Source organism: Carica papaya, chromosome 8 (genome assembly GCF_054855325.1).
Source record: "Carica papaya isolate Zhongbai chromosome 8, ASM5485532v1, whole genome shotgun sequence".
NCBI classification, from domain to species: domain Eukaryota; kingdom Viridiplantae; phylum Streptophyta; class Magnoliopsida; order Brassicales; family Caricaceae; genus Carica; species Carica papaya.
The window spans coordinates 35050831-35071403 of record NC_142316.1 but is presented as its reverse complement, the minus strand read 5'-3'; the positions used below and the strand labels follow the sequence as shown (position 1 = coordinate 35071403).

Sequence of the window (20573 nt, the reverse complement as noted above, 5' to 3'; positions counted from 1 at the left end):
TTTCTTTATATTAAATGAATTTACTTAAAAAAAATATTCCATTAGTTGTTTTGTATTTTTTTATCAGCATTCGGTTTTCTATATTAGTGATTAGTGTCATATTCTTACTGAGCTAGTGTACGTTACCCTCATATTAACAATTGTAGATCAAGAAGACCAAGATCAAGATCCTGATCAACATGAGAGTTGTTAGTAGGTTTCCTCCCGTACCACATCAAATGCTAGTGGAGGTTAACCTCTTAAGACATTTATTTACTATTTTTAGTGATTTATTTTATTTTTTTTACAAACCGCTATAAAATAGACATTCATGTAATTTTATTAGGCACCCATAATTATTGTGTAAGAAATGTAAACTCTAACATTATTGTTTGCTTTCGCATTTAAAGTATGAATTCGTTTACTTTAAGTTCCGTATCTTTACACACATGGCTTAAAAATTTTAAAATCTATGTTGATAAACAACATTAATAATTACTACTATATACACTATATTAGATACCCAACAAGTTCATCTAATGCTCTACATTTGACTTATTTTCTCCATAAAAACTAAAAAACTAAGTTAAATATCGTACTCCAATATTTTTTATTCAAATGTTTTTTTAATTATTATGTTGTTTACTAAAATAATTTAATAGTATTTATCACTAAAAAATGGAAGAACAAAGTCTTATATAAAAATAAGTAAAATAAATTATATAACATATTTATGAATAATAGATATTATATAAATATCTATAATAAATTATATCACACATTTATGAATAAGAGATATTGTATGAGTATCTACAAGGTTTAAATTATCAATAAAATTTTCAAAATTATTAAAATTTTTTTAAAATTTTTTTTAACTAATCAATATACATATTTTAAAATTAAAATTTAATTTAGAATATATGATATTTATTTAATTTACTGTAAAATTAAAATTAGGAATATGCAAAAAAGAGAATTGTGCTTATGGGGGCAATTTTGAGATTTCAACAAAATACACAACTCCTCTTTTCCTCGCACGTGTGATATGCTACTCACGTGACAGAGCGCTTTGAGTTCGCGAGAGAAGAACTCCTCAATGGAAGCGGAAAGAGACTTTCCACTTTTCTTTAAGCCCCATCAAACGAAATCCCTGCCGCAGACCAGCGTCCTGCAACTCCGGCTAAACCCTACATTAACGCTTTCCTTACCGCTTTCTCGTTGTTTTCTCTTCATCTTTCGTCATTCTAGAGTGTACATCCTCCAGGCAACGCCGCCATGGCTCAAGCTCAAACCACAGAGGTCTCTCTCTCTCTCTCGTTCTCTCTCTATCTCTCACTAGATATATAATACGTAGATATTATTGTGTCGCTTCTGTACATGTGTTATGTACGCAGTATATGTATATATGTATTTACTCGGGTTTAGCGGTATTGATTTTGTATTTGTTTTTCCAAATAATTTGGTACCGAGTTTGGCTAACTTGTTGCTGCGAGTGAACTTCTTTTTAAGCTTAAAAGTCTTTTTACTTTGATTACATGTCGATAGTAATGCTATAATAGGAGGAAGAATGAGGATAAAAAGAGTAAAAGTCAATGAAGGGGAAGGATATGGTTTTGGTTTATACACTCTATTCTTTGAGTTCTTTTTTTTTTTCTCCTAAAGTTTTGAAGCTAAATTCCAGGGCGCGACGGAGATAATTGATGCAGTAAGGTTCAGTTTCATGACGGATGAGGAAGTTCGGAAGCATAGTTTTCTCAAACTTACAAATCCAATTTTGCTTGACACCGTGGACAGGCCTGTGCCTGGTGGTCTCTATGATCCCATATTGGGTCCTCTGGATGAGAGGGCACCGTAAGTTCTCCTCAACTGTTTATAAGTTTTCATCAATTTCATTTTCTGTTACTCTTCACCAAAAGTTTCACTCTTTAACATTTTGTTTTCATGTTTAAATTGCCTGCATGATGGATTGGTAGTACTTCTTTGGTTAGTCTGTCTGGTTTCCTCTTTCCACTTAATGAGTATGGAAACAGAGGATTAATATGATATGCCATACATCATGTCTAGTGGGTGATTTTGAATTTCACGGTTTCTTCTTTTAAGGTGATTTTGATGTTGGTAAATGCTTCAATCATATCACTTTTTAATCACTTCAATGCAGATGCAAAACATGTGGACATCTCAGACTGAATTGTCCGGGTCATTGTGGTCATATCGAGCTTGTTTATCCAGTTTACAATCCCTTGCTTTTCAATTTCCTTCATAGCCTTATACAAAAAACTTGTTTCTTCTGCCATCATTTCAGGATAGAGAGGAACGAGGTAATTATTCTATTACTTTGCATCAACTCGAAGGAGGTTCTGATTGGCCTTTCTTCTCATAATTTTCTTTTTTTTTCCCTTGCTGTCAATTTAAGGTTGAGAGTTGTGTTTCTAGACTCAAACTCATCATAAAAGGTGATGTTGTTGGGGCCAAAGAATTAAGTTCAGACTCACCAAGTGTATCCTCATACTCAGAGGATAGTGATTGGAGCCACGAAACTTGTTCAACTGTTCTTTCAGGTGCACATGATCAAGATGCCGGGCAACCAAAATTCCGACAGTGGACCTCTCTTCAGTTTGCTGAAGCAAATGCTGTTTTGAATAAATTTATGAAGTTAAAAACTGCTAAGTGTAAGAGGTGCAAAGCAAAAAATCCTTCAGTGAACAAGCCTGTCTTTGGATGGTTCCAAATGGTATGTTATTTTGTTTAACTCTCTCTTGAAAAATATAGGTCCATCTGGTTTAGTTGCTTATCAATTTGTACCTTATTCCTTCATCTAATCACTGGATCATCTTAATATGTAGAATTACACTATAGTTTAGTGGTTGAACCACCTCTATTTTCATGAATTCATTGGGGGTGGACTTTTTAATTTCTAGCTAAATAGGAATTGAAAATCCGCCTGCAAAGATTTGAAAGTGACAGTGGATGTGGTACATTCATTTACTTATCAGGATTAGTCTAGAATAAGTCGAGGAATAAGATAAAAATTAATAAGAATTGAACCGGACAAATTGTTAGAAGATTTTAGATATCATGGCTATGGGTTTATGCTAGGAATTGTACTTGTGTGGGTTGTTTATTTCTAGGTTCTACATTCTTATTAAGCAAGCTTTGCGTGAATATTGATTTTGAACTTTTGATGGCAAGATATGCTTTGTGACAATTTTATCTGTAAATATCTAATAGAATTGGATAAACAAAGAGGGAAAAATGAGAGAGGTTTGCAATTGTATGCAAAAGAGTATATGTTGCTAGCTTGTTTTATTGCTTCTTTATTTTCTTATGAAATATGTCTTTCTTGACCTGATCTGGATACGGAACTGAGGGAAAAATATGACAATTTTCAGCTTCTAAGAAATGGTATGTCGGTGGGAAGCCACTATGGTCTTACATTAATCCAAATTTTGTGTTGTTCAGCAGAAAATTATGTTAGAATGACCCTATTTTGAACACTTTCTTAGGCGTTACTTTACCAGCCTTATTTAATGAATTGGGAATTCTGCTCTCATGTTAATTAGTTTGTCAGAGTTTCTCAATGTTTATATGTTTTATGTAAAAAAATTATTATAAGAGAAGAGGATGGTTCCAACAAGAGAGGACTGTGCACCCTCCAAAAGTAGAAGAAAAACCAAAATCACTAGAAGGCTGAAACAACAAAGTAAAATCAATAAGGAAGAGCTGGTCTATGAAATAGATAAAGAAATGTCCTTATAGAACTCATGTGTTGTAAGAAAGTGAAGCTGGAAACATACACTTGAGGATAAAGCATGATTCAGCAAGCAAACTTGAAGAAGACTGTTAGTATTGATTCTAAGGATCACTTTTGAAGCAAATACTCGTCCTTAGAGGGAGAGAAAACCTTCCAAAGGGAGTTACCAATGGCAAAACTTACCAAATTTGGTTAGAAGAAAAATTGGTAGGCTCAAGAAGCTGAAGCAAAGAAAGTATGTCATCTGCTTCACGATGATTAAGATTTCTGTGAAGAAAAGTTCCAAGAAAGATGGCCTCATTGTAAATCAGAAAGGCAAAAATAGGATTTTTATGGTGAAGGGAAAGGCTATACTAAAGAACAAGCAGGAGTCCCAGAACAATCCATGAGAATCATTCCCACCTTCAACCTGATAGAAGATGAAAAAGATTCATCAAATTGATTTACAGGAGTCTTGTGAGATATAGACTTCATATTTTTGTTTTGAAGAAAAAGAGAACCGAAACGAGTTTCTGAATTTAGTATCCAAACTGTTCCAATGCAGCCCAAATTTACTCTTGCGCACCGTGTCACAAAGAGTGAGGTTTTATTGGAAATCATCAATAACCATTCGGTCAATTTTTGTAGAGAGAAGAAATATTCTAAAGTTTTATTGGAAAACATTATAACCATTTAGTCAATTTTAGAGAGAGAAGAAATATTGAAGAGAGGGACCAAGGAGTTTCCCATAGGTACAACCGAAAACCAAACTTAAACAGGGAAATCAGACAAAAATGAAGGTTATCCCAAGCTCTTCCCTTCTAAGGAATGGAAGTCCTCCAACTAAAGTACATGGAGCTCGAAATCAATGGTCTCTAAAAGTAGCAAAAAACACCCTCTAACAATCTCCTGCTTCGTTCTTTCCATGTGAACCAAAAAATATCATAGGGGATAAGGCTGAGAAACGTTTTATTGCTCTTGCGACAAAAGAAACCATCACAAGCCAACAGTTCTGCTTGAATTAACCTGTTGACAGCCCAAGAAATCCCCAAAATATTAAGAGCCAAATCCCATAAGCTTTTCACCCTAAGAGCACCATAGGAGAAGATGTTTCAAGGGTTTATTATCATTTAACCAGAGGTTTTTACCCATAAGGTTCCCAGTGTCTGTACTCCCATCCTTTTTTCAGGGAGATAGCATAGCTCCCACTTGACCAAATGATCCATCGAGAACTCATCCGCGCCAGACCTCTTTTTGTTTGTTTAGCTGAGGAGAAATGTTGCTGCCATGCTATTAACATGAACATTCATTTTTAGGTTTGCTTGGTTCTTGAAACCTCTTATGTACTTTCTATTTGTCCTTTTTGGTGGCATTTGTTTTCACAATGATTTGATTTTTTTAAAGAAGGATTTATTTGGCAACATTGCTTCTTATAATGTAGCAAAGTTAAAATAAACTATTTATCAAAAAATAAAGTTAAAACTAAATATTTATTGGTGCTCATCAATTTAATAATACGTTATCTGGAGGGAGAGTCATGCCAATCTTTGTTCCAATAAAAGTTTTTTAACATGCATGAGGTTTTGGATAATTAAACAGTTATTCTCAATATGCTTTGTGATCCCACTACTAGCTTGCATTTTAATTTGGTTGCTTGTGATGTTACTTGGTATTCACTATATCTGAAACTTTCTAAGCCTGCACATGATGCCATATTTTTACTGTAATATAACATAAGATTTTGGCTACAAGGGAAATCAATAATTGTTTTGGTTGAAATCCAGGCTGGTATGTCAGGGGCCAGTATTCGAGCAAATGTTATTCAAGGGCACGAGATGGGAGATCCACTTGGTAGTGTAGAAGATTGTAATGATATCACTCAAGAGGGAAATACCCCTGGTTGTGCCTCCTATGGACATGAAAATGATGCTACCAAAAAAAGTGGAAAAAAATCTGAGAAGCTACATCTTGAGTTCACTAAGCAGAAGAATTCTAGACATTTGTTGCCAACTGAGGTACATTCCTGAAAATTTTCGACATTTGTGGCCTTAGTGTTTGGGTCTGCCTAAATCTTTTGATAGTGAAGTGCATCAATAACCATTTAGTTTTCCTGAATAAGCTTACTCTAGTTTGGTAATACTTCTAATACTTGAAATTGCAGGTTAAAGAGATCGTAAAACTTTTATGGCAAAATGAGCCTGAAATTTGCTTGTTCATCGGTAATCTTCAGCAGTATGGATTTGAAAAGAAAGTGGATTATTCTATGTTTTTCTTGGAGAGTGTACTTGTGCCGCCAACTAAATTCCGTGCCCCGACCAAGGGAGGTGATAGTGTGAGTACTTTTTTAGTGGATTGGATTTCTTACCTTCTACATATAGAGAGCTTTTCTTGACACTTAAACTATATTTTTTGTCCAATGATATATTTTTCCCCTGAAAGGCTTTGCAGCTGTCCTATGATTTAAGGAACTTTTTAATCTTTTCCTGTATTCATTTTCTTGATTATCTTTAATATTTCTTGGTACCTTTTTATTGGTTTCAATTATAAACTGTACTGAACTGACACCGTATACATCTAATACTCATTCAATTTCATAAAGAAACAATGTTTATTTCCTTCAAAAAAGGAACTCAAAGAACTGAGGGGTAATATAGTCAATGGGAAACTTACTTCTGCAACTATTGATTTGATGGACAAATATAGATGGCAAGTTGTTGGATGCAGACTAACAACTTGAGATATAGCCATCCCACTTCATCTCTCTGCAACTTCTTCTTTAACAGTGTAGAAGAGCAATATGCATGGTAAAATATAATGTAGTTCTGATGGAAGTTACATCAATAGTTCATCACGCCTGCAAACTCTTTTGTCAAAGTCAGTCAAACTCGGTTTAAATAATTCGACGTAATTTCTTTGGTTCAAATGAGTTAAATGAGTTTCTTTACTATGACTGACATCTCATTTCAATTTGTCTTTTTGTTTTTTCGTGGTGGATGCTTCTGGGTCTACTAGGTTTGTGTTTTCTGATCTGGATAGTTGCAATCAGCGACACTGGAGTGATCAATAGTTTTGCTGTTTGATTTCTTTTATAGGTAATGGAACATCCCCAAACTGTTTTGCTAGGTAAGGTGTTACAGTCCAATATATCACTGGGAAATGCTCGTGCTAACAATGTAGACCAGTCGAAGATAGTTAGCAGGTGGATGGATCTTCAGCAGTCTATCAACATACTATATGATGGCAAAAGTGCTGCTGGTTAGTTCCATTGTTTTGTTTTGAAGTATTTTATGTCATTTTTTAGACAAGAGGCTAATCAATTAGTATAGATATGTCATTGGTATTATTTTAGGTAACAGGTGAAATATTAAATCATATGCCATTGGATACGTCAATCTCCTTTGTCCCACTGGCAACCCTACTGCTCTTACAGCATTGGGAAAGGATGGGTTTTAGGCTGCCCTTTACAGATCTCTAATGTCTCTAATTCGCAACTGGGCCCTTTTACCCAATTCATTCACATTAACTGAATTGTGACTCTTCTGACCAGTAAGATACAGCGCCCTTTGTTTGTGTTTGTGTGTTTGTTTTGGGGGGGGGAGGGGGAGGGTTGTGTAGTGTCCTATATGAATTCTACCTAAGTGTTCCATGATCTCTTTTGAGACTGCATGTTCTTGATGAAGATCCAGTTGGATTTACATGTATTAGTACCTGTGTGCCGGTTGGGTTTGCTTGATTTGGTGTTGCTTGCTTTGGGCTGTAAAAATTTAATGGGCATGGGATGAATAAGCTGGAAAGGAACTCTTTAGGTATGAAATGCAAACAAACTTGGATGTGTTAATGGTTATCACATGGTATTAGTTGCATTTGATTTTCTACCAGTAGGTTTTAACTGTGATTTCAGTTCTATTTATTGGTCCAAATAAGAATAAGTTCGTTTGAAATTTAATTGAATGAATTAACACTTTGTTTATTTGCAGTGATTTTCCCTTCATACATAACTCCTTTTAATCCCATTTTCTTGGGTTATATTGGGACATCTTGTAATTGTGTCACTTCAGTTGCAGTTTTCTGTTCATTGAATTATTCTTCTTCGTTTATCAAAGAAATGATGCAGTTGAATAAGCACTTCCTCTAGCAGCTAAGCAGTTGTCTTTTCATTCTTAATGATAGGTCAAGGTCAAAGAGAGATGGGAACTGGGATATGTCAGTTGCTGGAGAAAAAAGAAGGCTTGTTTCGCCAGAAAATGATGGGAAAGAGGGTTAATTTTGCTTGCCGGTCTGTCATATCCCCAGATCCATATTTGGCAGTTAATGAGATTGGTATTCCTCCATGTTTTGCACTGAAACTAACTTATCCTGAGGTAAGGGCAGATCAGAATACTTCATAGTTTGAAATATTTGTTTATTATTTATAAAATGTCACATATTAACTTAGATGCTGGAGACTTTACTGGATAGGTACCTTCATAATTGACTAGTACTTGATTGAATTTTTTTTGAAATAAAAGTATAGAAGATATATTGAATAGTACCTGATTGAATTTAAAATATGTTTGATTATATCTTTGTGTAAATGCTTTGAGATTGATGCTACTTGTACAAATTGTTGAACATGGAGTGTCAACATAATGTGTTAAATATTCATTAAAGGACTCAACAAGCTGGTTGTCTTTGGTGGCTGCAATATTGATTTTCTGAAAAAACTTTGTACTGAATTTTAAAGTGGTACTAGCCGATCAAGGCTTAGGAAATTTACCCCTTATTGTTATCAGTGTTTTAGAATGCAAACTTTCAAAATACTCTACGGTGGTGTTAAATGCATCCAAGCAGATATTAAGGTGGCTTGAGTAAATTTTTAACTTTAAACATGGTGAGAATTTTATTGAAATAAAGAATGTGTTTTTCCATTCCTTTTTCTTTTCTCCAAAATCGGCATGATCTGTTAAATGAGCCGTGTGAACTAATCCTGCATGGCTTCCATGTGTAAGATGTTAAGTGTTAGACATTAGAATTAGAGGTCAACAATGGTTTTGGTGAAGTGTGGGCATGAACATGTAACCTGCTCAGTGCTTAATAGTGAAAGACAAAGCTGCCCAAAAAACCTTGTACATCAAATGACAGCATTCGGAACATGCGGAACAAATTGAGGGAAACAAATAGGGACAGATTTTGGTTGTATAATTTTATTAGGTTTGAAAATGAATTTTGAAGTAAAATTCTTTTGAAAAGGGGGAAGAAGAGGAACTTGAATCTAAGGCCTTTGGTTTCTAGGGTTTCTTGTAATGATAAGTGGCAACGGTGGGGCATTCAAGGGTTTCCTGCGACAACGAGTGGCGAGGGACAATGCGTGGGGATGAGTGTGTCAGGAAACCCTAATACAGAGAGAAGGGTAAAAATAGAATTTTTCCTACTGAGTGGCAAACTTGTAATAAACCTGAGTCAGCTAGGGTTAGGGTTGCCAAACCCTAAACCATGCCATCAGATCTTGCAGATTCCAGCCTAATCAGTAAATTCCGTAGCCGTCGCTGCAACACGAAACGGCTGCAGATTCCCGGCCATAGAGGCTGCTTGATTTATTTACTTAACACCTATAAAAGACTCTATTTTTTGTTTTGTAATCACGACGAAAAAGAAATAAAACTACTGAGATTTATCTGTTCCTCCTCTCTTTCTTCTTTTTCTTCTTCTTTATCTCAGATCAGTCACCACGTCAAAGGTGTCTGATAGAGTGGCGAGAGGTTGATTCCCCAGGCGAGAGACGACAGTGTGGTGGAGGTGAATCCGACTGGAATGCGGTGGTTTTCAGGCAACAATGGTGTTGGTGGCTGTGAGCGATAGTGTTAGTGGCAAGAAATGTAAATGGGCCATGTGGGCTGGATCCGGGAAAGGGCCAAAAGATTGGGTTATTGGTTGAAATGGGTCTGACAACTTGTTACCTAGACGGTTTCGAAAGTACCCGTGATTGAAACAGGTAAAGAGAAGGCGTATCTGGACTCCGGAGATCCGACAGCCGTGGAGAAGCTTGGGTCAGATTTGAGGTTGAGAAGGAGTCTTTGTTGATGAATATGAAACTCTCCTGAATTCACTTGCCTTTGTATCCTTGAATGGGAGTGATGACCAACCAGTTTAGAGCCTCAGCTCTATAACTTCATGATTAGGACTTCTATAATTTTCTAACCAGGACTGATCTCATTGAGACCAAGTTCCCTTATCTGTAAATCTGGAAGGTACATGCCTCTCATAGAGTAGCCTTCTTCACTTGGGAGGCTGGGCGAGATTATGTTCTCACTATCGACAAGTTAATAATGAGGGGCAATATGATGAATGGTTGTTTTCTTTGTAGGAGGTTAGAAGAGACTTGTAATCGTGTTTATTTGGGTGTCCAATCTTGTACAACCTTTGGACTATGACTTACGGGTTCCTGGGATTAGTTGGGTTATGATGGTATGGTAAAGGAGGATATATGGACCTACAAGGGTAGTTGTGGTGGAAAAAGACGTGTGGCTCTACTCCCCTTGCTATTTTTTGGATTGTGTGGAAAGAAAGAAATAGGAGGGCTTTCGATAGGGTGGAGAAGGATATTATAGATAGAGTTAGAAACAGGTGGTTCCAGACTTTGGGTTTTTTAGTTATAAGTCATCCTCTATATCCTTTGCAGAATTTCAGGGATCATATTGACATTTTTGATTGTCATGTCAATAATTTTGTATACTGGTTGGCACCCCTTAGGTGGTTCTATTTAATGACATATACTATTTGTTATTTCAGAAAAAAAAGTAAGATTCTCTTGAGAGTAGTGGGAATAAACTTTACCAAGTTATTAATTGCCAAAAAAGTGTTAAGAACAAAGATGTGGTACTTTTTCCTTACTATAGAAAGCAAATTTTCTTGATTAATTATATTCATATCAATAAGGCTTAGACTCAAAAGTTCTAGAAGCATATGATGTAAAATGCTTTGCTAGCTTCACAAAGGGTTAAATGCCTTGCCTTTGAAAACATTGATTATTAGCTTATTTAATTTTAGTAGATTGTAGTGGTACTTAATTTCCTTTAAAAATATCTACGAGCTTTCATGGCTCTGGTTTTGTTGATTGCACTTATATCCTTGGAATGTCAGTTTTTGACAATGTAGCATGCGAAGTTGTTGTCCACCTAAACTTCAGGCACATCTAAGGCAATTTACTCTTGCATGTTTGTGCTCTTTTTTTTTTTTAAAATATTCCTGATATTCTGGAGTTTAGTTTGTGGCTTCTGTTTATGTCTTTATAGATATCCTAATTTCTCTGATATTGATTTTTTCTATTCTTTTCTGTTATTACTGTTGTTATTATTGCAGAGGGTGACTCCTTGGAATCTTGGAAAATTGAGGGAAGCTATTATCAATGGCTCTGATATTCATCCTGGAGCAACACATTATAGTGATAAGTTGACCACGATGAGGTTGCCGCTAAACCAAAAAATGCGAATTGCCATATCAAGAAAATTACCATCATCAAAAGGGGCTTTAGTACAATCTGGGAAGAGTTTAGATAATGAACTCGAAGGCAAAATTGTTTATCGGCACTTGCAAGATGGAGATGTTGTTCTTGTCAATCGTCAGGTATTGGATATGCAAATTGTTTTTGAACCTATGCTGAAATCACTCACTTTGCTGTCTTTTTTCACAAGTAACATAAGAAACAGAGAACTGGCTTTCTCGTATATGTGCAAAGCCACCAATTGGATACATCTTGTAACATAACAAACCATTTTTAGGAGTGTTGGTGACGAATGTATATGATATTTGGTTATGCTGAAAATTGAAGTTATTGATTTCTTTTTTCCTTGCACTGTTCATAGTTTGTGTAATTGATGTGCTATTTCTTTCCTTTTTGGTTGGCAGCCCACACTTCATAAACCCAGTATAATGGCACATGTGGTTCGTGTTTTAAAGGGGGAAAAGACAATACGTATGCACTATGCAAATTGCAGGTTGATATTTCACTGTTTTTAAGAGAAAAATATGTCCACAAATGTACACATATTCCACGTGCATGCACAGAATCAATTATTCGAACTTCATGATCAAGTGCAGGGGTTTCCCTAACAAGTTCTACCATTATTAAATTTGGTTGTTTTCATGCCAGCACATATAATGCTGATTTTGATGGCGACGAAATGAATGTTCATTTCCCACAAGATGAAATTTCTCGTGCTGAGGCCTATAACATTGTTAATGCAAATAATCAGTATGTCAGGCCTTCCAGTGGTGAACCACTTAGAGCGTTAATTCAGGTTTCTGTTTTGTTTTATTTTAATGGTTTCCAATAGATTTTATTTCTTCCAGACAGCTTTTTTGCTTGCATGGTTTAGTTGATGTTAAAATAACATTTTATCAGGATCATATCGTAAGTGCTGCTCTCCTGACTAAGAAGGACACTTTCTTAAATCGAGAAGAATTTAATCAGCTTTTGTACAGCTCAGGTGTGTCTGTTGTTGGATTAGGTTCTGCTTCTGGAAAACCTGGCAAGAAAGTTTCTATATGGAGCTCAGAAGGAGACATGCTTCCTATTCTTCCTGCAATCTGGAAGCCAAAGCCTCTGTGGACAGGAAAGCAGGTTAGTTCTGCATATATGGAGCAGTTTAGTACTTGAACATGCAAATGCTTTTAAATTGCATCGGTATATGTGAAAAGGAATTTTCTTCTACATAAATCTGATATTTTCTTCTGGTGCTTCTGTATTTGTCTTGGATGCATGGTTTTTGCCATTCTTTGTTGTCTTTTTCAGTGGGCCCTTAGTTTCAACAAGAAAATTTCTTTGTTAATGGTAATGTTTTTCTTTGGTGTTTATTCTAGGTTATTACTGCTGTGCTAAATCACATAACTAAAGGGTGCCCGCCATTCACTGTTGAGAAAGCTGGGAAACTTCCACGGGACTTTTTCAAAAGTAAATCAATTGAAAATGTGATGAGCAAGAGAAAATGGAATGACAAAGATAAAGTGATGAAAAAGAAACAGAAATCTGTGTATACACTCAGCAAGGAAAGAGAGTGTGCAGACGAAAATGAATCAGAGAAGTTAGTGGATAATGAAGATAAGCTGTTAATCTATAAAAACGATTTTGTGCGAGGTGTGATTGATAAGGCTCAGTTTGCTGATTATGGTCTGGTTCATACGGTACAAGAGCTCTATGGCTCAAATACTGCAGGACTTTTTCTCTCTGCATTGAGTCGTCTGTCCACTGTTTTCCTGCAGGTCAGGTTTCTTTCCTTACTGCGATATAAGTCTTGTATTGTATTCAAGATTTTTTTTTTTTGGTGTTTATAAAACCTATTGAATATTGTTCATAATTTAGATGCGGCATGGACTCACTTGTGGATTAGATGATCTTTTGATAAAGAAAGATAAGGACGATGCAAGAACAAGGCAACTAGAAGAGTGTGATCATATTGGTGAGAAAGTACTTTGTAAAGCTCTTGGAATTAAAGCTGAAGCTAAAATAGGTCCGTTGTTTCCTTAATAGCTGATAAATTATACAAAATCTTTGCAGCACTTCATTTTATGTCTATATCTGTATAAAATTTCAGTATTACTTCATCTACTACTCTCTTTTTATCAAGCAAGCAATGGGGTGTAGGTACACCCATCTTGTTGTTCTAGTTCACAACACATTGAATAGCATGTTAAATATAGTAAACTTATTCTGTAGGCATCTGTTGGAACCTGCCAGCATTATGTAGAAAGATTTGTTGATTGTTCTTTGTTTAACATATCTTCTTAATGAGTCTGTAATATCTTGTTCCTTTCGGCTTTGCAGACCCAAAGGAATTAAAATCAAAAATTGAAAGAACTATATGTAGTGATGGCGATGCTGCCTTGACATCCTTGGATAGGAGCATTGTGAATGAACTGAATCAATGTACAAGCAAGGGTATTATGAATGAGTTGTTATCTGAGGGGTTGTTGAAGCCCACTGGAAAGAACTGGATATCTCTTATGACTACATCAGGGGCTAAAGGTAGTAAGGTAAGTTTCTTGTATTACTTTTTTTTTAATAAGTATTTTTTCTTTAAATACACGCTTCTGTTATGCTCATGGTTCTTGCAAAATAATAAGCCTGTGGTGGCTTTTGGCTCATCTTGATGGTTTTTTTTTCCTTTTGTTTGGATAATCTGGGATTGGTGTCACATAGCGCAAAGGCATAATGGTAGATTGGTTTGAGCTTTTAGAAACTCAAGTGTTCTTTTAGGGCCTTGACATTATTGTTGATCTTTTGTAATAAAGAGAAGAAAGGTTTTGACAACTTTGAAACCCGGAAAAAGGGAAAGAATAGAGTGAAGAGCTCGAGTTTTTTCCTGATTTTTATTTAGGGAGTAACAAATATTCTGATGTATACTCTTTCTATTAAAAAAAAAAAACCATTCTGATGCAGCCTGGAAGCTGATGAACAACCTCTTTGATATTTTAATAGTTTTGTGTCTGTTTTGCTATCCTAGAAATTTTTACATCTTCCCATCTTTGTAGTATGAGGGGTATGGCATATAGGGCTTTGTGTAGAGGTACAATATTTTGTGGTGCTTCGTGATTAAGGCTGGAATGTTTTCGTTAATGCTTTCAGCAAACACGTCCATTGGGATCGGGTGGTGGTCCTATCTTATGTGTGGATCGTTGCTCATGCCTTTTCATGGGGGGTTCCCGTATTTTTCGAAGGGATAGAGCTTCTTTATTTTATCGATATTCCTGTTTGAATTTTCTGTTTTTGTTTATTATAGGGGGACATTTTCTCCTCCCTCCTCATAATATCTTTCTTCTGTAGTCTTCTTTTGTTATTAAAAAGAAAAGGAAAAAAAAAGAGCAGCAACTACTTGCATATGGGTGTACTGAAGTTTATTGGTACTTAGCAATTATATTTTTATGACTGTTAAAAAGAAATCAGGAATACTTTTGAAATAGGTCCTATTATTATTGTTATTTTTAGAAAGGACCTGCTTTTTCTTTCAGTTCTTGGATATTTTGTCAGTAATAAGGTTCTTAACTCATCAAGAGTGGTTTTGGAAAATTCTACCTAATCCATTAGTCAATATTTTAGTGTTCTGAGGATATTTTTTAATAGTAAAAAGTGTTATTATAGAGAAGTGAAGAAAATACAGAAGATAAGAGGTCTTAATGAGAAAGAAAAAGGAGAGGAGGAACAAAAACAAATACATCAATGCTATCTAATTTCTTTGCAAGACAGGTAAAGCGTTGTCCTTATGAAGCCTATGCACCTTAGCTGGTTAGCCCAGATAGACAGAACCAGAAGAGGTCGAGAATAGTCCTTAAAAATCCTTGGATTTCTCTCCAACCACAATACCAATGGAGAAACATGCAGAAACTGCCCCTCTCTAAATTTAAATATTGTTTGAACTGCAGATTCGAATATTGTTTCACAGAAAGGATTCTGTCGTGAACTTGCATTCTGATTCTTTGAAAATTGTTCTTTGTTTAGCGAAGAGGTTAATCATAAATTTTGTTTAGATTATGTTGGATACTCCTGTGCTCTTACATGTTAAATAAAATTTATCTTCTGGTTCTATGTATGAGCATTTATCATAACTGCTTAAAACTAAATATGGCGAAGATAGTCTCTTGATTAATACTTTAATGTTGCGAGTTTTGACATTTTTCACCATTTGCATGGTACTCTGAGCAGGTTAATTTCCAACAAATATCTTCACATTTGGGACAGCAAGAATTGGAAGGAAAGCGAGTCCCTCGAATGGTTTCTGGAAAGACATTACCCTGCTTCCATCCTTGGGATTGGGCCCCAAGAGCTGGGGGGTTTATTAGTGATCGCTTTCTTACTGGTCTTCGTCCTCAAGAATATTATTTCCATTGCATGGCTGGGCGTGAAGGGTACTAAACTTCATCTTTAGTTCATTTTTTCTTTATTTAGAAGAAGTGAATGTTGTATTTATATGATAATATCTTTTTTAAACTTTATTAAGTAGGAATTGCATTCGAAAAAACCATTGTGCGCTAGATGAGTAGTCAAAGTTGTTGTGTTTGTTACGAGATTTGGGCACTTGTTCCGAGTCTCAAGTTGCAAGATCTGCATTATATTCTTACATTAAACTAAACAATGTTTACTTAAAAGAATATTGGGTGATTAAGGCTTCAATGGAATCGACACAAATGTGCAATTTCCTTTATTTGGTTGGTTTTTAAGCACGAGGAAATTCCCTTGACAAAGGATAGCATCCCCTCAAGTCATTTAATTGCAATTCAGGATCCAAGTAAGAACTATCATTACTGGCTCTAAGAATATGTAATTCCATTTTTCTTTAAACACATTATGTCAAAATCGATATTACCACCAGCGAACCAGCATGAGGACCTACTTAGTCGGGATACAACTAAAAAATGTCAAAAGGGCATGTCATGATCGGTTCTAGCTGCTGAATGACCAAATTTGGTGAAGGTTTTTGTTAGATCAGATCATATCTGAAAGGTAGAACTGGCTCGGAGCCAGAATCATTTTGAAACATGTTTAACATACATGCATTATGGTATTTTATCCATCTGCCTGAAACAGTGCTTCCATATGAACTATAGGTCTATAATAATATTGACTTTGTATTCGGGGTTGTTCTGGCTACTGTCTGGCTCCACACCATTAAGTCTATATTTATGTTTCTGAATTTGAGGCATATGGTCTTTCATTATATTATCAATCACTTTCCAAAATTATTCTTCTATTGTAGGTTAGTTGACACTGCTGTCAAAACATCCCGCAGTGGATACCTACAAAGATGCTTAATAAAAAATCTTGAGAGCCTGAAGGTGAGTTATGATTATACAGTCCGTGATGCTGATGGTTCGATAATTCAATTCCAATATGGAGAAGATGGTGTGGATGTTCATCGGACAAGCTTTATTGCAAAGTTCAAAGAACTGACAGCTGTAAGAACTTGTTCTTGATTTTTTTATTTGGAATTTTCTGAAAACTTGTTCTAATTATTTTACTACTTATTTAGAATCAAGATATGATCCTCGAAGCATGTGGTCGGGGGACGACCTTTGATACTTCGAATCATTATATAACGGAATTGCCCTCTGCTCTTAAGAAGAAAGCTGAGAAATTTGTGAAGGAACTCCCCTTAAATGACCGAGTTGCTCTGAATTTAGTCAAACAAGAGGAACTCTTGAAGTTATTGAAGTCCAGATTCCTCTCAAGTCTTGCCCAGCCAGGGGAGCCAGTTGGTGTACTTGCTGCCCAGTCTGTAGGGGAACCTTCGACGCAAATGACGTAAGAAATTTTTTTTTACAGATTATTTCTAGATCAATGCTAGCCAGTGCCTTGTCAGGTAAAAACCATAACAATGTAATGTACTTTTTACCGGGGCCTCAAATTCGTATCCATATTTCAATCTTAATATTTAGGATCTGCATCTTTTTAATATTTTGATTTCTCTTCTTAATCCACCATAGAAAAGGAAATACCTAGTTCTTTGTTCTTTTACAAAAAAAGAAACTAGTTCTATGATTTAGTTTTTGTAGTGAAAATTTCACAGGTGGCTCCATGAATGTGGCACAATATTAAGGCATGTTAAATTTTCTGCATTTTTGAATGAACTTTCTGTATTATCTCTCTCCTTTTCTCATTTTTACTTTAACATGGACGAGATCAGTGGGTATATTCTCTCTCTTTTTTCTCCCATTTATTTGTTCTCTACATGCATTAATTTGGAGATGGTGTATTAACTGGAGGACCACTAATAATTAGATAATTGGAAATTTACTGCATAGTAAGAGTTGCATCTTTTTCATTTTATTTGGTCTGAGAGAGGTGTGTTTTCTTCAGTTTCCCAGCTAGATGATTTGTAGATAAATTATTTGATACCAGTTTTCGTTACTGTGTAAAGTAGCAAGACACGTATTAGATTTTTCTGTACCTTAATGTAAATCTGCGATGAGATTTACTTGATTGGTTTTATGGCTTGATTCTATATTCTTATACTCAGATGACATTAGTATCTTATAATGCAAATCATATGTACCTAATTTTTTCTTTGCTTATTGAAATTGGGATTTATTTTCAGGTTGAACACTTTCCATCTTGCTGGACGAGGTGAAATGAATGTCACACTGGGAATTCCTCGCCTACAGGAAATCTTGATGACTGCTTCGAATGATCTCAAAACTCCAATAATGACATGCCCTTTGCGAGAGGGGAGAACAAAGTGAGTACCTTGCTATTCAATAGTTTATTCTGCTATCTATTAACTGCTTTTTCTTCTTTTTTTTTTGTCATTTAGAGTTCGTTCTGCATTCATCCCAACGAAAAGTGGTAAAAATTAATATTCTCAGAAAGAAAGTTCTTCAAGTGAGATGTTTGTATTGAGGTTCTATTGCTGTAGTGAAAAATATTGGGTTAGATGTTGGCTTAATTTCTTCTGTGTTTGCAAGTTGTCTGACTTGCTGCCAAAATTATATTCAACTTTTAACGGGGCAACACATAGGAGAATTTTATGGTTGGGATGCTTGTCCAACTCAGTGCCTTGTCGGCTGAGGACCGTGGCTCTTTCTCTCTTAAGGAATCTTTCTGGGTTCAGCTCCACAAGTTCACATGACCTCTTATTTTGAGATACAAGTTTCAATAATGTGATATATTTTCTATGTGCAGGGAGGACGCAAACCGTCTTGCTGATAGATTGAGAAAAATTGCGGTAGCAGACATAATAGAGAGGATGGAAGTATCTGTTGTACCTTTTGCCATTCAAGACAACCAAATATGCAGTATTCATAAGCTTAAGATGAAACTGTACAAACCTGAACACTATCCAGAGTACACAGATATTTCAGTTGAAGACTGGGAAGATACCTTGCAGATTTCGTACTTGAGGGAGCTGGAGGATGCCATACAAAATCATCTGGTTTTGCTCTCTAGAATCAGTGGTATAAAGAATTTTATGCCAGACTCACGACCAAAGGCTTCAAATGAGACTGATGAAGATTTTTCTGCCAGTGAATCACGGCGTGTGGAAGATGATGATGATTCTGGTGATGACGATGGTCAAGACGTTGAGGACCTTGGTTCAGATGCACAAAAGCGGAAAAAACAAACTACAGATGAGATGGACTATGAAGATGGTTCTGAAGAGGAAATTAATGAAGAATTCTCTCATGTTAGAGTTGAAGGCGACAATTCTGACATTGAGAACGAGGATGAGATTGAAATTAGCAAGGATGATATCATCGAGTTACGGGATGGTAAGGGTGAGGTCTCTAAAAGTTCAGTAAAACCATCAAAGGATGATGCCTTTGAAAGTCAACTGTCTGAAAAACCCTCCAAGTCAAAGTCACGAGCTGAAAAGACCAAATCAGAAACCAAAAGAACAAAGAAAGTCAAAGCCAAATTTTTCAAGAAGGAAACAGATCGTGCAGTTTTTATAGAAGCCAAGGGATTAGAGTTTGAGGTCCATTTTAAATTTGTCAACGAACCTCATATTCTGCTAGCTCAGGTACTTTCTCGTTGTCATTTATCTTGTCATTCCTTCTGGCAAACAGGATGTTTTTTGCTTATTTCCTTCACCAAGGTTGCACTTTTCTTAAAGAAGAAAAGTTCTGTAGTAAATACCATTACCTGCTTTGCATCATATGAATTGTGAACTTCTCTGGTTGTCTTTTACATTGAGCCATCAGTTGGTTTCCAGATGGTAAAGCTTTAACTATGGAAAATTTTTCATATGAATTGTGAACTTCTCTGGCTGTCTTTTACATTGAGCCATCAGTTGGCTTCCAGATGGTAAAGCTTTTAACTATGGAAAAGCAAAAGTTTGGCCTTAGGCTTTAGGTTGAAGAGGAAAATTTTAGCTCAACTCTCTTAAAATAACTCGCTGGAGCATCAGGTTAAACTGATGAAGTGAATATTAGAATTTATTATATTTATTAAGTAAACAGAATGTGTTTTTTCTAATCCACATCTGTGTTTCTTGACGTCCTGCAGATTGCTCAGAAGACAGCAAAGAAGGTTTACATACAGAACTCTGGAAGAATTGAGCGATGTCAAGTGGGCGATTGCAGTGATGGTCAGGTGATTTACTATGGAAAAGATCCAAAGGATAGAAAAGATATCAAGACCGAAGACAAGAAATCAATTCCGGCACTGAATGCAGCCGGAATAGATTTAGTTTCCTTCTGGCAATTGCAAGATCACCTTGATGTCAGGTACATATATTGCAACAGCGTACATGCTATGCTAAATACATATGGGGTGGAAGCGGCTAGAGAGACCATCATCAGGGAGATAAATCACGTTTTCAAGTCTTACGGGATTTCTGTGAATATCCGGCACCTGACGCTCATTGCTGACTACATGACGCACACAGGGGGTTATCGTCCCATGAGTAGACTTGGGGGCATAGCAGATTCTACATCACCATTTGCTAAAATGTCTTTTGAGACCGCATCCAAGTTCATCCTCCATGCATCTCAGTATGGGGAGGCAGACAACTTGGAGACTCCTTCAGCCAGAATCTGTCTCGGGTTGCCAGTGAAAATGGGCACTGGATGTTTCGACTTGATGCAAAAATTGGAAGTCTAATGCATACTGAAATTGTAAAATTTTGTGCCTCTATTGAAAAAAAAATTTTGGCCTTGGCATGTATTCTTTTAATAGATCTTCAGAATCGACTCTATGTTGAGGAAATTAAGGGAAAGCATTGTATAGCATTTTGAGGTATAATGATACAGTCCTGATATTTTGTCTCATAGTGGTTCAGGTCAATCTTCACAGTTGATTCGTAGGATTATGTCATGATTTTCAATTACATTGACTAATCTTACTTTTATGTTGTTTTTTCTTAGGGAACTTTTTTGTGGGTGTTTATATTTATGAACT

The 20573-nt window shown here is 35.8% G+C and overlaps 1 protein-coding gene across 1 annotated transcript; it reads left to right on the top strand.

Annotated features, from left to right (window-relative positions):
* Positions 1-1059: 1059 nt before the first annotated feature.
* NRPA1 (nuclear RNA polymerase A1) lies at positions 1060-20538 on the top strand. The gene is made up of 21 exons (XM_088210163.1): positions 1060-1278; positions 1661-1830; positions 2138-2297; positions 2393-2710; positions 5494-5724; positions 5871-6041; positions 6802-6964; positions 7880-8070; positions 11048-11311; positions 11594-11682; positions 11838-11985; positions 12090-12308; positions 12548-12946; positions 13047-13194; positions 13509-13717; positions 15384-15586; positions 16435-16633; positions 16708-16979; positions 17773-17913; positions 18357-19194; positions 19680-20538. The coding sequence occupies exons 1-21, from the start codon at positions 1255-1257 to the stop codon at positions 20274-20276; spliced, it is 5154 nt and encodes a 1717-aa protein (XP_088066289.1). The 5' UTR covers positions 1060-1254; the 3' UTR covers positions 20277-20538.
* The last annotated feature ends 35 nt before the right edge of the window (positions 20539-20573 follow it).